This window comes from Peromyscus leucopus, chromosome 5 (assembly GCF_004664715.2).
Source record: "Peromyscus leucopus breed LL Stock chromosome 5, UCI_PerLeu_2.1, whole genome shotgun sequence".
NCBI lineage: Eukaryota > Metazoa > Chordata > Mammalia > Rodentia > Cricetidae > Peromyscus > Peromyscus leucopus.
Window position 1 is genome coordinate 127577370 of NC_051067.1, and position 19086 is coordinate 127596455.

General features: G+C 43.2%; 1 protein-coding gene across 11 annotated transcripts in view; it reads right to left on the reverse strand.

Moving 5' to 3' along the window:
• Positions 1-17901: 17901 nt before the first annotated feature.
• The window catches only part of Ttc13 (tetratricopeptide repeat domain 13), a 61738-nt gene continuing 60553 nt past the window's right edge, over positions 17902-19086 (reverse strand). For all 11 annotated transcript variants that reach the window (XM_028889775.2, XM_037206353.1, XM_037206352.1 and 8 more), the window contains one exon: positions 17902-18772. In XM_028889775.2, the coding sequence (XP_028745608.1) occupies positions 18658-18772 (115 nt within the window). In that variant the 3' untranslated portion in view covers positions 17902-18657. The remainder of the gene's footprint in view (positions 18773-19086) is intronic.

Below are 19086 nucleotides of genomic sequence, written 5' to 3' on the forward strand. Positions count from 1 at the left end.
CGCCGCGGTTGGAGACGGCTACTGGGGTTAACTCCGGGCAAGGACCGCCATGGCGCCACGTGGCACTGATGACAAAGGAAACTTCTTCCTGCACGTGCCCAACCTGGCTCTCAATCATCCTCGCTCCCTGGAGCTCTCGCGCATTGCATTTTCGAGTTTACCGCTTTGTTTGCTGGGCGATCTGCCACGCTAAGTTGGGGTCCAGGCGAGGACACTGACCCACCACCATCGATAAGGAGTCTAGACTCCTGTCCCTTGCAGACTTCAAGAAAACTTCTGTCAAGCCTGGCATCGAGGCATTGGCTTGTAATTCTGGCACTGGGTAGGCCTTGGCAGGAAGACCATGGCAAATCCAAGGCTAACCTGGGTTATATAGTGAAATCCTGTCTCACTACCACTCTCCCCACAAAAAGAAAGAAAGCCCCCTGCTTAAAGCCGGCAGCATGAGGAAAGTGCCCCAAGCTCCAAAGGTCTTTCCCTTTTCTGGAGAGCTACACACAAAGCCTCTCCACGCCCGCAGAGCTTTTGCTTTCTGTGATGCTTGCCACTACTGAGATGATGCACGCGCAAGCACACACACACACACACACACACACACACACACACACACACACACACCACACGTTAATTAAATCTCAGGACTATGTCTTTAAACATCACTCAGGGGCCTACGCAGGAATTAAAGAACTCTAGTCAGCAGACGCTGGGCAGTTTAAGTAGCCTATATTCAGTCAACTTAAGTGAGGGGCAACCCAAAAGTTTAAACTTCCAAAAATGGCCAAGTGAACGAATCCTGGAATCTCAGAAATCACAGGAACTCCGGGAGGTTTGCTATCTGCAAACAAACTGAAGAGGATGGAAATTTCCACGGGGAAGCAGAGGAGATGTATCCCCAAAGGGGGCCAGGCTTACCATGGTAAAGTTGCTTTGCAGACCACACAAAGTTATACAGGGCTGTGGAATGTTTGTGTCCCCACCCACACTGTCTGATTTCCACAAGACTGTAACAGGTCTCAGGTAAGCATTATGTCCACTTTCGAAAAACAGCTAAATACCCACTGTGGCATAGTTGCCTCTAAAGTAGCCCAAGTGCAGAAATAACTTCAAAGGCCTTGATCTAAATGGAATGTCACAAATGCATCAGGCTCTGTAATAAAAGATTTCACAATCAAGAATGTTATCAGGGTAGTGGGGATGTGGCTCAGTTTGCAGAGTGCCTGTCTAGCAAGCATAAAGATCTGAGTTCCATCCCCAATACAACATAAATCGGGCATGTAATCCCAACACTTGAGTGAGGTCTAGGCAAGAGGATCAGATGTTCAAGGCCATTCTCAGCTACGTAGTCAGTTCAAGGCCGGTCTGAACTACATAACAACCTGTCTCCAAGTGTGTGTCTGTGTGTATTTGGCATAAAATAGGCATGGTGGTTCACACCAGAGATGCTAGCATTGGGGAGGTTGAGGCAGGAAGCGTGCCATGAGTTTGAAACAAGCCTGTGTTGTACATTGAGTTCCAGGCCAGCCTGAGCTACAGTGTAAGATTATGTCTCAAAATAAATAAATGAATAAATAAAAATAAAAATCTTGCTGGAGAGACGGCTCAGTGGTTAAGAGTACTTGCTGCTCTTACAGAGGACAGGAGCTCACTTCCCAGCACCCACATGGCAGCTCACAACTGTTTCTAACTCCAGTTCTAGGAAATCAGATATCCTCTTCTGGCCTTGTAGATGATGGGCGCATGCATGTGGTACGCTTACATGCAGGCAAAACCAGACCAAACATTTCATCAGTATAACACACTGAAGAAATGAGGAAAGCAAAGCCAGCACGTGTTGGCTGAGTCTTTAAGAAGCCACAGACCTGGGATGCTGAGCTTTTATTTTATCATTACCTATTTAAATGGGACTGTAACAAGTCTCACTTACAGGCTCAGTACACTGGCCCCAACCCCCTGGTTTATCTCCACTAACCCCCTTTTAGTAACACAAATGGTGCTTAAAGATGTGTTCTTGAACTGTGCGTGCTCAGCTGTGGATGAATCATCTCTATTAACCTCCCATATGCAAGGCCCAGGGAACATTGCAGAAGAGCAGACAGAAAGAAGGCTAAGAGAGAGATGAGGAGAGCTGCAAAATGCTTGCTTCTGGACATGGCATGGCTGTTGTTCAGATCAACTCAGCAGCTGTGCTTACCTGCACAAGACCTACACAAGATCAAGCCAGTCAAAATGCCAGTGTGAATGGGGGGTGGGCCCCCGAGGCCCCACGATGGGTGGGGAGACCATTAGCAATTAGTGGTTGCTGAGGGAGGTACAGTCACTCTCCTTTAGGGAAGAGGCTGCTAGTAGGTTTGGCCACGCCCCCGTGGATGGTGGCACACCCATTCACATCTGGACAGCATTAACTAGACTCAGGTAAGGAAGACATGAAGTTGAGAGGGACACAGGTTGGGGTCACTGAGAAGAATTGGAGAAAGGTAATGGTGGGTAAATATTATTAAAATACATGATTTAAGCCGGGCGGCCGTGGCACACGCCTTTAATCCCGGCACTGGGGGAGGAGGGTGGAGCCAGCAAGATCCAGGAAAGGCACCAAAACTACACAGAGAAACCCTGTCTCAAAAAGCCAAAACAAAACAAAAAATACATGATTTAAATGTATAAGAACTTTGCCGGGCGGTGGTGGCGCATGCCTTTAATCCCAGCACTCGGGAGGCAGAGCCAGGCGGATCTCTGTGAGTCCGAGGCCAGCCTGGGCTACCAAGTGAGTTCCAGGAAAGGCGCAAAGCTACACAGAGAAACCCTGTCTCGAAAAACCAAAAAAAAAAAAAAAAAAAAGTATAAGAACTTTAAAAAATTAAAAATTTTTTAAATAAAAGAGGAAGCATTGTGGTGGTAATCTAATTGTACTGAAATATTATTTTGATTGTATGTTAATAAATAAAGTTGTCTTGGGGTCAGAGCTATTAGAGCCATAGCAAGAGTGTGGCGGTGGTGGCACACGCCTTTAATCCCATAAGATCTCTGTGTGTTCAGGGTCAGAGCTATTAGAGCCATAGCAAGAGTGTGGCGGTGGTGGCACACGCCTTTAATCCCATAAGATCTCTGTGTGTTCAGGGATACAGTCAGCATTGGAGACATATACCTTTAAGACCTAGGGGGCTGTACATTCAGACAGTGACGAGGCAGTCATGTGTTTGGGTTTACAACCAATGAGAAGGCAGAACAACATACTTTAAAAAAACTAACCGACAGGAAGTAGGTCTCTTTTTGCGAAGCTGGGACAGCAGGAGGAAGGGTGAGATTTTAGCTCTGAGCTCTGACCTCTCGACTTTCTCTTTTACATTGTTTCTGTGTTTCTTATTTAATAAGACGGTTGGTTACATCTACATCTGGTGCCCAACGTGACAAGAATCCATTAAAAACTGCTTGGCTTGGCGGCAGGTCCGCTTTCCCGCAAGGGCGGCAGGCGGCCCGCGGCGGCGGTGGCACGCGGCGGCCGGCGGCGAACGGCTTCTTAGTCCGAGCCTGGGTCTAGTTCTGCTTGACCTCAGGCTGGACTATCGGTGAGCTGCTTGCTTAAATCCTGCTTGCTTAAAGCCGGTGCTACAAACAACTCAGAGTTGCCCTGCCGAACAGGGCCCTGCCTGTAAAGCCAACGCACGTGGTCGGAGCTTAAGGAAGCCAGACCCAAGCCTTGATTCGGCACAAGAGGGAACACGTGGCTGCATTTAAACTTTAGCCAGCTACGCTTTCTTGCGCTCGAGCTCTCTCTCTCTCTCTCTCTCTCTCTCTCTCTCTCTCTCTCTCTCTTTCTCTTTGGATTTACACCTGGGACACTAGGTGGCTGCTTTGAAAATCCCCTCGGATTTCTACTGTTCTACGCAGATTTGGTAAGTCATAATATATCAGATATTTTAAAGGAAACTATCTAAAAGAGAATTTTTTTCCACGTTTAAAAAAAATGGGTTTTATGTGTACATTGGAAGAAAATTGGTTTTTGTTCGAAATTTTAGGCAGTCTGGCAATGGAGCAACTATATAATATTAGTATTTGTGGAATTATGCACCTTATCACTATAATAATCCACATTTTAATATTTAAAAAGATAGTCAATTTAAGTGCCAGGATAACAGCTTTAGAAGAACTTGTTAAACCTGTAAAAATTCAGACAGAAGAAATTAACAGTGAAGTTGTTTCAAGTCGGGATCATAAGGTTGCAGAAAGAAAGCCTGTTTTCACACAGTCACCCTTAATTTATCCTGTAACCGTACAGCAGATGCCTGATCAAATGGCTACACAAAATACTTGGGCTCCAATTGAAATGTTGGATTTAAAAAGGTTTAAGGAGGCAATAGTATCTTATGGCATGCATTCCCCATATGTAAAGCAAATGTTAAACTCTTGGTCAACATATAATAGGATAGTACCACAGGACTGGCGGGACCTTGCACAAGGTGTTCTGGAACCCAGCCAGAGACTTCAATTTCTGACTTGGTTTAAGGAGGAGGCTAAAAACATAGAAAAACAATGGAGGGATAAAGGAATACAAGTTTGCCAGGATCAGCTTATGGGCGAAGGCCAATATGCTTCAGAACAAACACAAAGTTTATATGATTTCCAAACCCTAATTTTATGTCGAACGGCAGCCTTGAATGCATGGGACAAAGTTGAGGAACCAGGAAAAAAATCTGAGTCATTTACAAAGGTGAAGCAAGGCCCAAAAGAGTCTTTTACAGATTTTTTACAAAGACTGGCTTCAGCAGTAAAGAGAATGGTCTCGGATTCAGAAGCTGGTAAGGCAATAATTGAATCTTTGGCCTTTGAGAATGTGAATGCAGCATGCAAAAGAATAATCAGGCCATTAAGGGCAAGATCTGCACCTATGGAAGATTGGATTAGAGAAACAATTAATGTTGAAGCTGATGAGCATGATGATACATGGGTAGGAGAAGTAATTTCAAAAGGTTTGAGGAGTGTTAGATGTTTTGGATGTGGAAAGCAAGGACATTTGAAAAGGGACTGTAGACAGGTCATTCCCAGAAACAATGTTTCTTCAAGGAACAATGGCAACAGAAGGCCCCTTCCTTCTGGAGTATGCAGAAGGTGTGGTAAGGGAAAACACTGGACCAACAAATGTAGATCAACAAAGGACAGACAGGGTAATCCTTTGCCTCAGTCTTCGGGAAACTCCCAGAGGGGCCTCGCGCAGGCCCCCAGTGCAAATCCAGTTCAAACCTTTCCTGCAGCCATAGAGGAAATGCCTGCTCTGGAGAGCGATTAAATAACCAAATGCCTATTGGAATAAATCATGCTGGTCAGGATGATGAAACAGAGAGAATAAAAAATTCAGGAGAAAACATAAAGAAAATTTTTTGGCAAACTTCTATTAATGAACAAAGACCAAAATTAACGATAAAAATAAATGGTGTTTTGTTGTCTGGTCTGGTAGACACAGGTGCGGACGTTACCATAATTGCACCAGAATTTTGGCATCCAACTTGGCCTCTTCAGGAGGTAAACGTTCAACTGTTAGGAATTGGGACATTATCTCAGGTGAAACAGAGTGCAAGATGGCTCGAATGTATAGGTCCAGAAGGACAGAGAGGAAAATTAAAACCATATGTGGCTAACATAACTATGAACCTGTGGGTCGAGACTTGTTGCAACAATGGAATACTCAGATTAACATCCCTCCAATCTCAGAAACAAATCATAAACTAGCACATATTACTGAGAGAAATATTAGAAGATATTGTTCTAATGAGTGGTCACCAGCCATCCATATTATACAAGAACAGGGCACAATAACTGATGATCTTCCAAAGACACCAACAGCTCTACCTTTAAAATGGTTAACAGACAAGCCTGTATGGGTCCAGCAATGGCCTTTAACAACAGAGAAACTCCAGGCTTTAGAAGAGCTGGTAGAAGAACAGTTAAATGCTCAGCATATTGAAGAATCAACCAGCCCTTGGAATTCTCCTGTATTTGTTATTAAAAAGAAATCTGGTAAATGGAGAATGGTAACAGACCTTAGAGCAATTAACAAAGTAATTCAGCCAATGGGCTCTCTACAATCTGGGATGCCTTTGCCTACTCTGTTACCAAAAGGATGGCCTCTCATAGTTATTGATTTAAAAGACTGTTTCTTTTCAATACCCTTACAAGAAAAAGACAAAGAAAGATTTGCTTTTACAGTGCCTACTTATAATAATTCTCAACCGGTTAAAAGATTTCAATGGAGGGTCCTCCCACAGGGAATGTTGAATAGCCCAACTCTGTGCCAATATTTTGTGCAACAGCCATTGGAAGTGATACGTAAAAAATTTTCTAAATCTATAATTTATCATTATATGGACGATATTTTACTAGCTGACTCAAATGCAGATACTTTAGAAATAATATTTGAAGAAGTAAAGAAAATTTTGCCTTGCTGGGGATTACAAATTGCTCCTGAAAAGATACAAAGAGGAGATTCTATTAATTATTTAGGATATAAAATAGAGCTACAAAAAATTAGACCCCAAAAGGTGCAAATTCGGAGAGATAGACTACAGACTCTTAATGACTTTCAAAGATTATTTGGAGACATTTCTCATCTACGAACTATTGTTGGGGTGAAAAATGATGAACTGACTAATTTGTTCAAAACCTTAGAAGGAGACAAGGACTTAAATAGTCCAAGAGAATTATCACCTGAAGCTGAGAAAGAATTAGCCTTGGTAGAAAAGAAAGTGCATGAAGGACACGTGAATCGTATTGATCCAAAGCTGGATTGCATTTTGGTTATCTTACCTTCTAGGCGTTCTCCTACTGGAATATTAATGCAGAGGGAAGATATTATATTGGAATGGATATTTTTACCAAATAAACCAAATAAAAAATTAAAAACTTATGTGGAAAAAATCTCTGACTTGATTTACAAAGGAAAATTGAGACTTCGCCAATTAGCAGGCATAGACCCAGCAGAAATTGTCGTACCATTAACTAAGGAGGACATTGAAAAATTATGGACAGAAAGTGAACCTTGGCAAAGAGCTTGCAGTAATTTTTTGGGAGAAATTAACAGCAAATATCCCAAAAGCAATAGAATTGATCTTATAAAGAGAGCTGAATGGATCTTGCCTCAAATTGTACGCCAAAAACCCATATCTGGAGTTCGTACATTTTATACAGATGCCAACAAAGAAGGAAAGGCTGGTTACAAATCAGAAAATTTAAGTAAAGTGGTTCAAAGTCCGTATAATTCAGTTCAAAAATCAGAATTGTATGCTATTCTATTGGTATTAATGGATTTTTCAGAACCTCTCAACATAGTAACTGACTCTCAGTATGCTGAAAGAGTGGTGTTACATATTGAGACTGCAGAATTTATCCCTGATGCTTCAGAATTAACTTCACTATTTATTCAATTACAAGATACAATCAGGAAAAGGAATCATCCTTTATATATAACTCACATTCGATCCCATACTGGTCTGCCAGGCCCTCTAGCACAAGGCAATGATGAGATTGATAAATTATTGATAGGAAATGTGCTGGAAGCCTCAGAATTTCATAAAAAACATCACGTCAATAGTAAAGGTTTAAAAAAGGATTTTTCCATAACCTGGCAACAAGCCAAAGAAATAGTAAAGAAATGTCCTACTTGTTCCTTCTACAATCAAACGCCATTACCAGCAGGATGTAACCCAAAGGGTACTCAGAGAAATGAAATCTGGCAGATGGACGTGTTTCACTTTGCAGAATTTGGAAAACTGAAATATGTACACCACACCATTGATACTTTTTCAGGATTTCAATGGGCAACTGCTTTGAGTTCTGAAAAGGCTGATTCTGCAATCACTCATTTGCTAGAAGTTATGGCCATCATGGGTATACCTGCACAAATCAAAACTGACAATGCTCCATCATATGTCTCTGTTAAAATGAAACAGTTTTTTGCTTATTACAATATAAAGCATATTACAGGCATACCACATAATCCTACAGGTCAAGCAGTTATAGAAAGATCAAACAGAACTCTAAAGGATATGCTAAATAAACAGAAATGGGTAACAAAAACCCCCAGAAATAGACTGCATAATGCTCTTCTAACTTTGAATTTTCTGAATGCCAATGAGAAAGGAACAACAGCTGCAGAGAGACATTGGATAATAGAAAAAACTACAGAATTAAATCAGCCTATATACTTTAAGGATGTGCTGACCTCAGAATGGAAACCAGGGTATGTATTACATTGGGGACGTGGTTTTGCTTTTGTTTCTACAGGAGAAGATAAGCTGTGGGTACCATCAAAATTGATAAAGGTTCGATTTGAACAAGAGAGACCTCTTAATTGAGGAGGTGATAGTTCATCAACCAGCATGAACATCCAATTTAAACTAACTTGTATCAATAAAACATGCCTTTTCATTTAATCAGATAATAACTTGCCAAAAAGGAACATCCCCAAAATTAGTCTTGGGGAAAGGTTTTTGTTTTTGTCTTTTAGGAAAATGAAGGTTAAGGAATCTGAAGAACACTGGACAAATGAGACAACTGAAGAAAAGGGACAAATCATCTATCCCAAGAAACAGAATGAAACGGTGTATGGGTATATATTATCTAAAAAATTTTATGTCTTCCTAAATGTTTGTTTCTGCTTTTCTCTAAAGATTTAACACTATTGGTTTTCTAATAGTCCCAGTTCAATTAAAATTTAGAGCTGACTTTGGAGTTGGAGAATGGCTCTCTCCTTCTTTAAAATCAAGCATGTTGTTAAAAGGTAAATGCAAACTCCCTGTATCATGCCAGAATAAGAGCCATCTTCTGCTATGGTACAGGACAAAAGCAAAATTAATTAAGGGACTATTCTATTACTAATCTCAACTCTTTGATTCTATTCTGATTCTTTAAACTTTTCTCAAAGTATAAATTTTATATCAAAATTTATAAGATTAATATATATATATACATTTTAAACCTTGTTAAGATATGAATGGTCACATAGAGTACTAACTAATTCTAGAAAAAAGGCTAGCTGCATATATATGTTTTTGTGTTCGAGTCTCTTATCAGTTTTCTGCAGGAAATCACGGCCAGGCCTAACATCAACTGAAGTCTACAGAAAGAAGATGGGGCCCCACAACAACAAAAATTCCACGTGGACAATAATAATATCATTAAGCTGACAAACATCATCCACAGATCAGCTTTGAACTACAAGGTGCTCAGAGCAAATTTGAGATGACTAGCTGAGATGATCCAGTCTCAAAGACTACTTGAATAAGGACTTGAGATAAACCCTGAACTTTGGCATTATACACAGACTGGATAATGAAGGATATAGTTACCTCTCCTAGAATTTGACAATTAACCTAAAATCTTTCTTTCAGGATAAAGAAAACTTCACCCATACCCAGCAGGAAGCAATTTTAAGAATACGACGCCCACATTCCCAAAGAGGTGGTGTGGGGCGGGTGGTTTTTTGGTCTTTTTAATGGGTTTTGGGTCTGGGATAATTTTCAGTATTTAGGGGGGTTGGTTACAAGTTATTGTCAAGGGTTAGGAAAAAGGCTAAGCAAAGGAGATTGGATTTAAGGTTCTTGTTTTAAAAAAAAAAAAAAAAGAAAGAAAGAAAAGAAAAAGACAATTACTAATTTTAAATACTTTACATTGGATTGGATTGTTTTATATTGTATACAAATTTGAAACTGATATTGTTAGAAAATGCTATATGTATATTTCTAATTGTATTTATTCCATCCATTTAACAATGTAATGCAAATTTCTGATCCTTGAATGTTATTATTATCAACTATTAGGATATAAAGAAATGAAAGCTAGTAGTTAGACATTATCATAGAACTTGTAGTCAGATTAGATATGTTTTAAAAAATTAAGCAGAGATGTTTTAGACAGGTCATCTTCAAACCCTTCAGAGATCTACAGAATATGGCATTTAAAATGTTTTAATAACTTAGAAAATTTTTCTTTTTTGAGACATGTCAGCTCCTGGCAGTACTAATCTACTTCAGAGAAAATATGGGCATTGAAGAAACTGCATAAGGAGTCAACTTTCCTTGTGGCAAAAGTTAGCCACTGGACAACAAAGTATCCTCGAATCAACAGGACAAAATGGACAGACAGAACACGAAACAAGGGACTACTGATTCTTGCCAAAACAAGTGTGGTTATGGCTTTATCAAAAGGCATCTTCTGAGGCCAGGACAATACGGCCCCATCCCTGAAATGGCCTTCGCATCCGGAAAAGGTACGGTGCCCTTTTCTTCAAAGCAGCTTAACAGGCAGAGGGCCAATGGATTCTGTTGTACAATGGAACAGCAGCTGAAAGCTCATGCCTCTCGAAAGTAGACTGGCATTTAATAGAGGGATGTGGAGAAGAAGGGGATGCTGAGATGAAGCCATATATACACAGCCAAGAAGAATGGACAGCTGAATTAAAAAACTGTCAACAATTTCCAGAATTTAAAATCCTGAATCATGACAGGACACTAGTGGAATTCAGGTGTTTCTGGTACGTGGACTGCTCTCACCCAATGTGAGGTTGAACTGTTGACCTTGTGTACATCCTACTTCACAAATGAGTCTGTCAGATACACTAAGCCTATAGGCTGAAGATGATGCCCCAACACTGCGGAGAAACCTCAGGTGACTGCCCAGGCAGCTGGCTGTTTCTGTCAACTCACAAAATTTTTTGGAAGTTGCTTGCATGCACTGTTTTTATTTTTGTTAGCTAATATTATTCCCTTCTTGGGTCTCTGAGGGAGTTGAAGATTAGTTAGTTATGGTTGAAGATTAGTTAGTTATAGTTGAAAATTAATTAGGATAGAAAATGCATTAGATACATCTTGGATTTACCAAAATAGGATAGAAAATGGAATTATTTTCTCTGATTTGTCAAATACCTGTTTAGGTATTTATTACTTGTATATATTGTATATAGTTATTGTACTTTTGTATATAGTTTTTCTTTTGTTAGTTATAACCTTTTGCTTTTTTTCTTTTTATTAAAATAGAAAAGGGGAAATGTGGTGGTAATCTAATTGTACTGAAATATTATTTTGATTGTATGTTAATAAATAAAGTTGTCTTGGGGTCAGAGCTATTAGAGCCATAGCAAGAGTGTGGCGGTGGTGGCACACGCCTTTAATCCCATAAGATCTCTGTGTGTTCAGGGATACAGTCAGCATTGGAGACATATACCTTTAAAACCTAGGGGGCTGTACATTCAGACAGTGACGAGGCAGTCATGTGTTTGGGTTTACAACCAATGAGAAGGCAGAACAACATACTTTAAAAAAACTAACCGACAGGAAGTAGGTCTCTTTTTGCGAAGCTGGGACAGCAAGAGGAAGGGTGAGATTTTAGCTCTGAGCTCTGACCTCTCGACTTTCTCTTTTACATTGTTTCTGTGTTTCTTATTTAATAAGACGGTTGGTTACATCTACAAAGCATCCTTTGTTTTTTGTTTTTGTTTTTTATTTTGTTTTCTGTTTGTTGGTTTTTTTGTTTTTGTTCTTTTCTGAGACAGGGTTTCTCTGTGTAATTTTGGTGCCTATACTATATCTCACTCTGTAGACCATGCTGGCCTCAAAGTCACAGAGATCTGCCTGGCTCTACCTTCTTAGTGCTAGGACTAAAGGCATGCACCACCACTGCCCGGCTTTGTTTTGTTTTTTTGAGATCCTGGAACTCACTTTGTAGACCAGGCTGGTCTCGCTCCTTGTATTTTAATTAACATCATGTGCTTACCTTGAAACTACACAGGAAGGGTCTTTGGTTTCAGAGAGTTGGCCTCATGCTCTTTTCAAAGCAGTTGTGGGTCTAGAGAGATAGCTCCCTGGCTGAGAACATGGGCTGCTCTTGCAGAAGATCTGAGTTTGGTTCCCAGCACCTATATGGCAGTTCACAACTGTCTTTAACTCTAGGGATCTGACACCCTCTTACAACCTCATGTGGTGTACTTACATACATACAGGCAAACACTCATACACATAAAATAAAAATGAGCAAATCCTTTTTTTTCTTTTTTAGAAAGCAGTTACAAAAATAAGTGGTTTCCAAAACAAACAAACAAAACAAGTTTCATTAAGTATTTTTGGAGCAAATATAATTTATTGCCAGACAAGTTTCTACAGTATTATAAATCTGAAGCCATCTGTAATGGCATAAGCCTTTAACCCCAGCTACTCAGGAGGCTGAGGCCGGAGGACTGAAAGTTCAAGACTGCTTAGGCTACACGGTAAGCAAAGGCTGAAAAGGAGAAAGAGGAAGACCGTGGATCTGAGGCTGCTTTTCCCACCAAGAACTCAGGAATTTAAAGGGCCATGCTTGGCTGTACTGCCGTCTGAGCCCAACAGTGTCTGCTTTATTCTTCCAGGTTGGGAGAAAAAACAACAACAACAAGAAAACCGTGTTGTGGTCTGTATGTGCACAGGCTTATCCATCTGGTGATGCTGTTTGGGAGGCTGTGGACCTTTAGGAGGTGGGTCATAGCAGAAGATGGGTCACAGAAGTTAGCTTTCCTGTTTTACAGACTGACCTGCTTCAACTTTCTTCTGACTCCTGACCCATCAAGATGTGAACAAGCAGCCTCCCCCTCCAGCTCCTCTGCTTCCCCAGCCATGATGGGTTATACCTCATATACGGGCCTTAAGCTGCTTTGTCATATACTTGGTCGCAGTACCGAGAAAAGTAACTGACATAACACACAAACACGTGCCAGAGAAACAACCAAACACACAGCTAGTTGATTCACAGGGTAAGGGGACCTCTACAGCAGTGCAATAACATGAGCTGAGTGGGACAGATGCACACCCCCAGCCAATGTGCTCTGCTCTTCAGGGCCAGGTACAGCCAGGCAAGGCAGCTGTGCTCAGGATGACCAGGCCCAGCACAGACGGGCACAGTGGTGTTCTGTTCACATTAGTTGCAGTTTTCACCACTGAGATTTTTATATCACATGCTTCATTTCCCCTTTTTGTTTGAGCGTTGAAGATGAGGATCTCATTATGTAGCCTAGGATGGCCTGACTCATAATCCTTTCTCAGCTTCTTGACTGCTAGGATTTTGGGGTACACCTCCATGCCCAGCTTAAATTCCTTTTTTGACTTGGTCTTCTTGCTCTGTAGCCAGGATGGCCTGGAATTTATGATCATTCTGCCTCAAATTCCTGAATTCTGGCATCTACATCTTAATAGGAACCTTAGCTATCAAAGAACTTTCTTTCACTTACCTACTGTCCATGAACTAGAAGGTGCAGACAGCGGTTAACATGTGGCAGCAGACACAACATCTTTACATCTGAGAGCTTCTCATGCTCGCAAATGACAGAATTTCACTGTCAAAGTGAGATCTGGGCCCAGATTTCTAAGCAGGCCGGTCTTTAGTAAGAGTCCAACACCATCAATAAGTTCCATGCTGTCGCTGGTCCAATTGCCTAGGACCACACTGAGAAGCATGGCCCCAAGCCTCCAGCAGTCCAGGACAAATAAGGTACCTTAGAACAGTTTGCTTCCATTTCCTGGGTGCTCTCCATGACTCACCTGGAGGACGCCGACTATGAAGGACACAACTGGTGCTACTGCTTTTCAGTGACACTTAATGCCAGGGTCTGCACTGCATCTGAGTTGTATCACCCCGGGAGCTGGGCTGCTAGGAATGAGACAGGGTACCTCACCTCTCACGTCTAGCCCTTACCTCAGCAGTGAAGAGGCAGAGAACCCACCTCTTACTCTTTCTGAAGCTCTCAGGGTGTCTTCTCCGTGACCTAATCAGACCATTCTCGCTGCCCTGGACTGTGGGGCGTTTACCCACCACCCCCACAGCTTCCCCAAGTTTTCTTGAGTGCGATCAGCAGGAAATATTAGATAGAAGGATTTATAGCGGAGAATCTTGTGGAGATAAACAGATAGAAAATAAAGGATAGCCTCGAGAGGGCCTGGAACCTAGTCCAACGGGCCCCGACTGTCTCTGGCCCAGGGTTTTTATAGAGACGCCAAGGGGTGGAGCAAAAGACCTCCTCCCCCAGCACAGCCAAGTGCAGACCATCTCAGACACCTGCACTCAGGCCCGTGGTCCTGATCATCCTCTCTTCGGACCTGCTGGGTAAAGCCACGAGGAACCTGAGAACGGGCTCCCACACTGGACCAAGGCAATCTGCCATGCATCCTTCACCACTGGAAAGATCCATGGAAAGAGGCAGGGCCTCCCTCGTGGGGCATGGAATATTCTCTTCTATCTTGCTGACCTAAGGAAGATGAGGTGCCCACTTATCGTGTTCACTGAGCTAAACCTGCATTTTCTAGGTGGATGTATTTTGCCACCAGAGCTTGCGGGGGTGGGGGAACAGACCAAGGACACAGAGCATTTTCCTTTGAAGAGTCTGAGGCCTGGGTAATTTTCCTAATGTGAAGTAGGGCTGTTCTACAGGCTGTAGGTATCTAAGCCAGCTTGCAAGGAGGCAGCAAGCACATGGCCCTGCTGCTCTCATGCAAATACATTTTTAGAATCAAATGCTGGGCCCTTCCTTATTGGAATGGCTTCTCTCTGGAAAGGAGGTGGCAGAGAAGATCTGCCCAAGGTTCCTAGTCACACCTTCCCTAGACGCCACAGACACTATGTCTGAGTATCTTCGGACTCAAGAGTCCACAGTCCACTTTAATGTTTCTGTCATCTGCTGCTTGAGTTCCAACCAGCTTTTGGCCTAACAGCTGGGCTCTCTGGCCTGACAACAACACAAAATTAAGTGATCAAATCTGACAGGTCCACTGGGCGCAAGCCACCTTCCTCAGTGATATTCAGAGTGGAAGTTCCTGGGCAGCTTGCGGGCCTCTCAGGCAGTTGTCAGACATCTGGGCAGCCTCTTTGGCTCAGAGAACCAGGAGGTACCTTCCCTAGGCCCCAGGACTAACAAGTCCGAGTGAAGGACCCAAGTGGCTCCAGTTAGAACTGCTCAGGGGGATGCTTGGGAAGGGGTATTGCTTGCCCGGAAGTCTTACTGGCCCATACCACATAGCTCCCTTGGAGAGGAACGTTGAGCATCTTACTGCACTGATTGCATTTGCTCATTTTTTTCTGGAGGCAGTGTTTAGAGTTGAATACAAAAATGTGTGTATGCATATGTATGTGTGTGCGTGTGTATGTTATACACACACACACACACACACACACACACATATATATATATATATATGATTTTTTTTTTCTTGGTTTTTTGAGACAGGGTTTCTCTGTGTAGCTTTGTGCCTTTCCTGGAACTCACTTGGTAGCTCAGGCTGGCCTCGAACTCAGAGATCCACCTGCCTCTGCCTCCCGAGTGCTGGGATTAAAGGCGTGCGCCACCACCGCCCGGCATATATATGATTTTTTAAAACAGGGTTTCATAGTGTAGCCCAGACTGACCTAGAACTATATAGCTCTTATTGTCCCAAACCTGCTGGTTAGGATAATAGGTATAAGCTACCACAACTGGCTTGGACTCCTTCCTTTTCATTCTTTCTGGCAGGGTCTCAAGTATTCCAGAGAGGCCTTAAACTCACTACAAAGCTGAGGATGAGCTTGAACTCCTGATCCTCTTGCCTACAGCGATTACCGGTATCCTGTATTCTCCTGTCTTATTTTTTTAAGCATGTGTGTAGTCTATGTGCACTCGTGAGTGCATGCATAAACCAGAGGAGGGTGTCAGGTCTCCCTTGAGGCATCATCTCACACCAAACCTGGAGCGGTCAGCTTCCTGGTGGCTGGCAACCAACAAACACCAGCAATCCTGGCCTCTGCACCCCCAAAGACTGGTTTTGAGGCCATTACAGCCATATTGCCTCTTACGTGTGTTATGAAAACTTGCAATCAGATCCTCATGATTGCGCAGCAAGTGTGTTACCCATTAAGTCATCTCCCTAGTTCCTTAATATGAAGTCCTAAGAAACAGATTCAAGTTGGAGAAATAAAAGTTCTGAACAGGGCAACTACTGTGTCAGAAGTGTGGCTGGTTTCTAAAGGGACTTCTCAAGTTGATGAGAGAACCACACAAAAATGTATTCCCAATGGTCTTCCTGGAACAAGAGTCCTCAGGGTACCCTAGGATGATACCTTCTTGGCCACTAAACAGAACTGCCTGTGATGTCTTGGACTGGGGGATTTGGCCCACCTATTCAGGGAGCTTCTGGCCATTGTAGACACAGACCTGCTGCTTCTCAGGACTTGTAACATCAAATCACATCACCTGCATGGGCAGAAACTGGGCTAGTAACACAGAAACTAAAATGTAGTAATCTGGAGTCAATGGGCTGAGTTATAAAGAACCACATTCTAGTCTGCGCTGCTAGAATCTAAGTGTGTATGTGTCCCCAAGATGAACATGTTGGGGGACAAAGTATATGACAAAGGGAACTTAAGGATTTGTTTTGACTCACAGTTTGAGGGTACAGTCATCATGGTGGGAAGGTATGGAGTGGCTGGTCACACTGCATCCACAATCAGGAAATAGAGTGCTCAGCACACTTTCTCCTTTTTATTCAGTCCAGAACCCCAGCCTGAGGGATGCTGCTGCCCAAATTCAGGCTGTATCTTCCTACACTGGATAAACCTTTCTGGCAACATCCTCACAGACTACCCAGAGGCATGTTTCCATGGTGACTCTAAATTCAGTCAGTGGGGTTGGTAGGGGCATAAAGAGTGAAGTAACGTGTGTGGACCTCAGGGATGGGGACTAGAGTTCCAGAGCAAGTAGCATGAGGACCCTTCCTACCATGTGGAGACAAGCTGGACCATGGAGTCGGAGGAGCAGCCCTCCACCACACATCTCAATTTCCAATCACGATGGTTTGGTGATAATGGCAGGCAAAGTCTCTGATGAAACCGAAGGAGTTTGACTTTAAGCAAAAGGGAAGTTTAAAAGCCCCACGTTTTCTGTTTCCATCTGTGGTTCCTATCCCACCCTCCCCACCACTGTCAGAATCCATCTGCAGGCAGCCCGCTGGTGCTTCAAGTTCATCAGGACTCTGGGGAAGGATGAGTTAACTCGGACAGCACAGGGTACCACACATTCCTCAGAGTGCACTCGGTCTGTCTCAGAGGACACAGGTTGGACCCTGTGCGGCTCTAGGCACCCTTTGTCCAGCATCCTATCCCAGCATCACCACACAAGCTGATTCAGGCCCAGCTTCTTCCCACTGGGTTCAGTGGTTCCTCTAGGCCCCACTTCTGGTTTTGGACCATTTGTCAGAGGGGATGAAGCCAAGAGGGCAATGTAACCAAAGGAGCACAGAGATATGGCTCCAGACTGTGCTAGGCACTGAGAGTTGAGGCAGTACCAAGTTTGAGTCCCGGGTCCCCAGAGAGTCACTGGTAGGAATTCCCCAGCACCATCCTGTAGCTTATCAGCCAGCTATGGGGAGGCAGAGACCTCAGGGTGTGGGCGTTACCTAGAAAAAAAGTGTGGGCCACTTGTCCCATCCCAGTGCAGCCTCAGGCTTCTTCCAAGACAGACCCTGTGTGTAGACTCTGGCTACAGAAGGGGTCTGGTGACTCATCACTGTAACTCCCTTAGATCACCTCGGGAAAGCCGCATCTCTGGGACTGGTTTGAAGCACCATTCAGTTCCTGGACTGGTGCTGTAGATGATGGGGGTGGACAAAAGGCTGCCTCCTGCAGAGGCCCACAGTGATCCACTCACTCAGGGATCACCGAGTCACCACAGTTCAGGCTACAAATGTTGATACTGCCCTGCCCTTACAAGAAGCTCAAGGCAGAAACTAGGGCTGCAGCTGAGTAGCTCAGTGTTCTCCTAGAATGAGAAAGGTCTGGGTTCCAGCCCTAGCACCTAAACCCATACATCAATAAGATAGAAGGTTATAAACGCCACAATGGCAACATCAAGACTACAAAAACCGACCATGGTTTCAAACTGCAACCGTTTAATGGACCTTCTCACTGCAGCGTTCATCTTGTCTGAGAAAACAAGACACTTTCTAAATGTTCTTATACCTAAAAGCAAAACTAGCTCACACATAAAAACAACATAATCCAGTGCCCAAACTCGGTGACTTACAGAAATCACCTCGGCTTATTTTTTCCAACAAAAGAAAGAGGAACATGGTTCAGTGATTCAGTGTCGGGACATTGGCAAATACTGTCTGTGTCGTCTGCACAAGCCATGGAACCACAGGTGCCGGGCCCTCCCATGGTTTGGGAGGACAGAGGGCCCACATGGGGGGGCATGGCAGTAGCAAGGCACCCCACAAAGGTGCACAGGAAGGAAGTCTGAGGAACATCTACACCTCTGTCGAGTGAAGACAAGGCCTGCTTGTTGCTGGCTTTGTTCATCTTAATAATTATTAATTTTTGGTTTTTGAAGTAAACATTTTTTGTTGTAAGGAAGGAGCAGTATGCCTTAACACATGGAAACCAACAGGTGCCACTAATACACACACTTTCCTTCCTGGTCAAGTAGCTTTCTCCTCCAAAACCCGTTTTCATGATTTCTGTTATGGTTCAGAAAAAGTAAAGAAAATGATTTCAAGTATTCAATTTCTATCAAAAATTGGTATCAAAAGTAATAAAGGACCTAATTCCATAATAATTCCATGTTTTAAAAAATAACTTAAGAAGCAAGAGGCCTGGCCCTTCGTGTGTACAAATCCTCTGGTGGAGCTAGAGTTTCTTGAGACACTGCGGAGTGGAGTCCGTGTTGAGCACCTCGATCATGGACCTCAGAGTCGGGAATGTCTCTGATACTGATGGCAGGGTCTTGTAGGAAGGGGAGATACTGGAAGAGAAGCAGAGGGAAACTGTGACTATTACCTCTGCCTTAGAGGAAGGGCCAGAGCCTGGGTACATGCATTCACATAAGGAACTTTCTAGACCCCTGAGTCTCTCATGAAGGACAATACCAGAAAGGCAGAAGGTCTGGCAGACACTTGCAAAGCAGTGACCTCACATCCTGAGCTGCTTGGAAGCTCAGCTGGGACTTTGGGAAAAGAAATGCCTCTTAAATGTGTACAGGACCAGACATCACACACCCTGCCTGTGGCCGCCATGCATGCTGGAGCTGGACTCTGAGGATGCTAACCTCAAACCTGG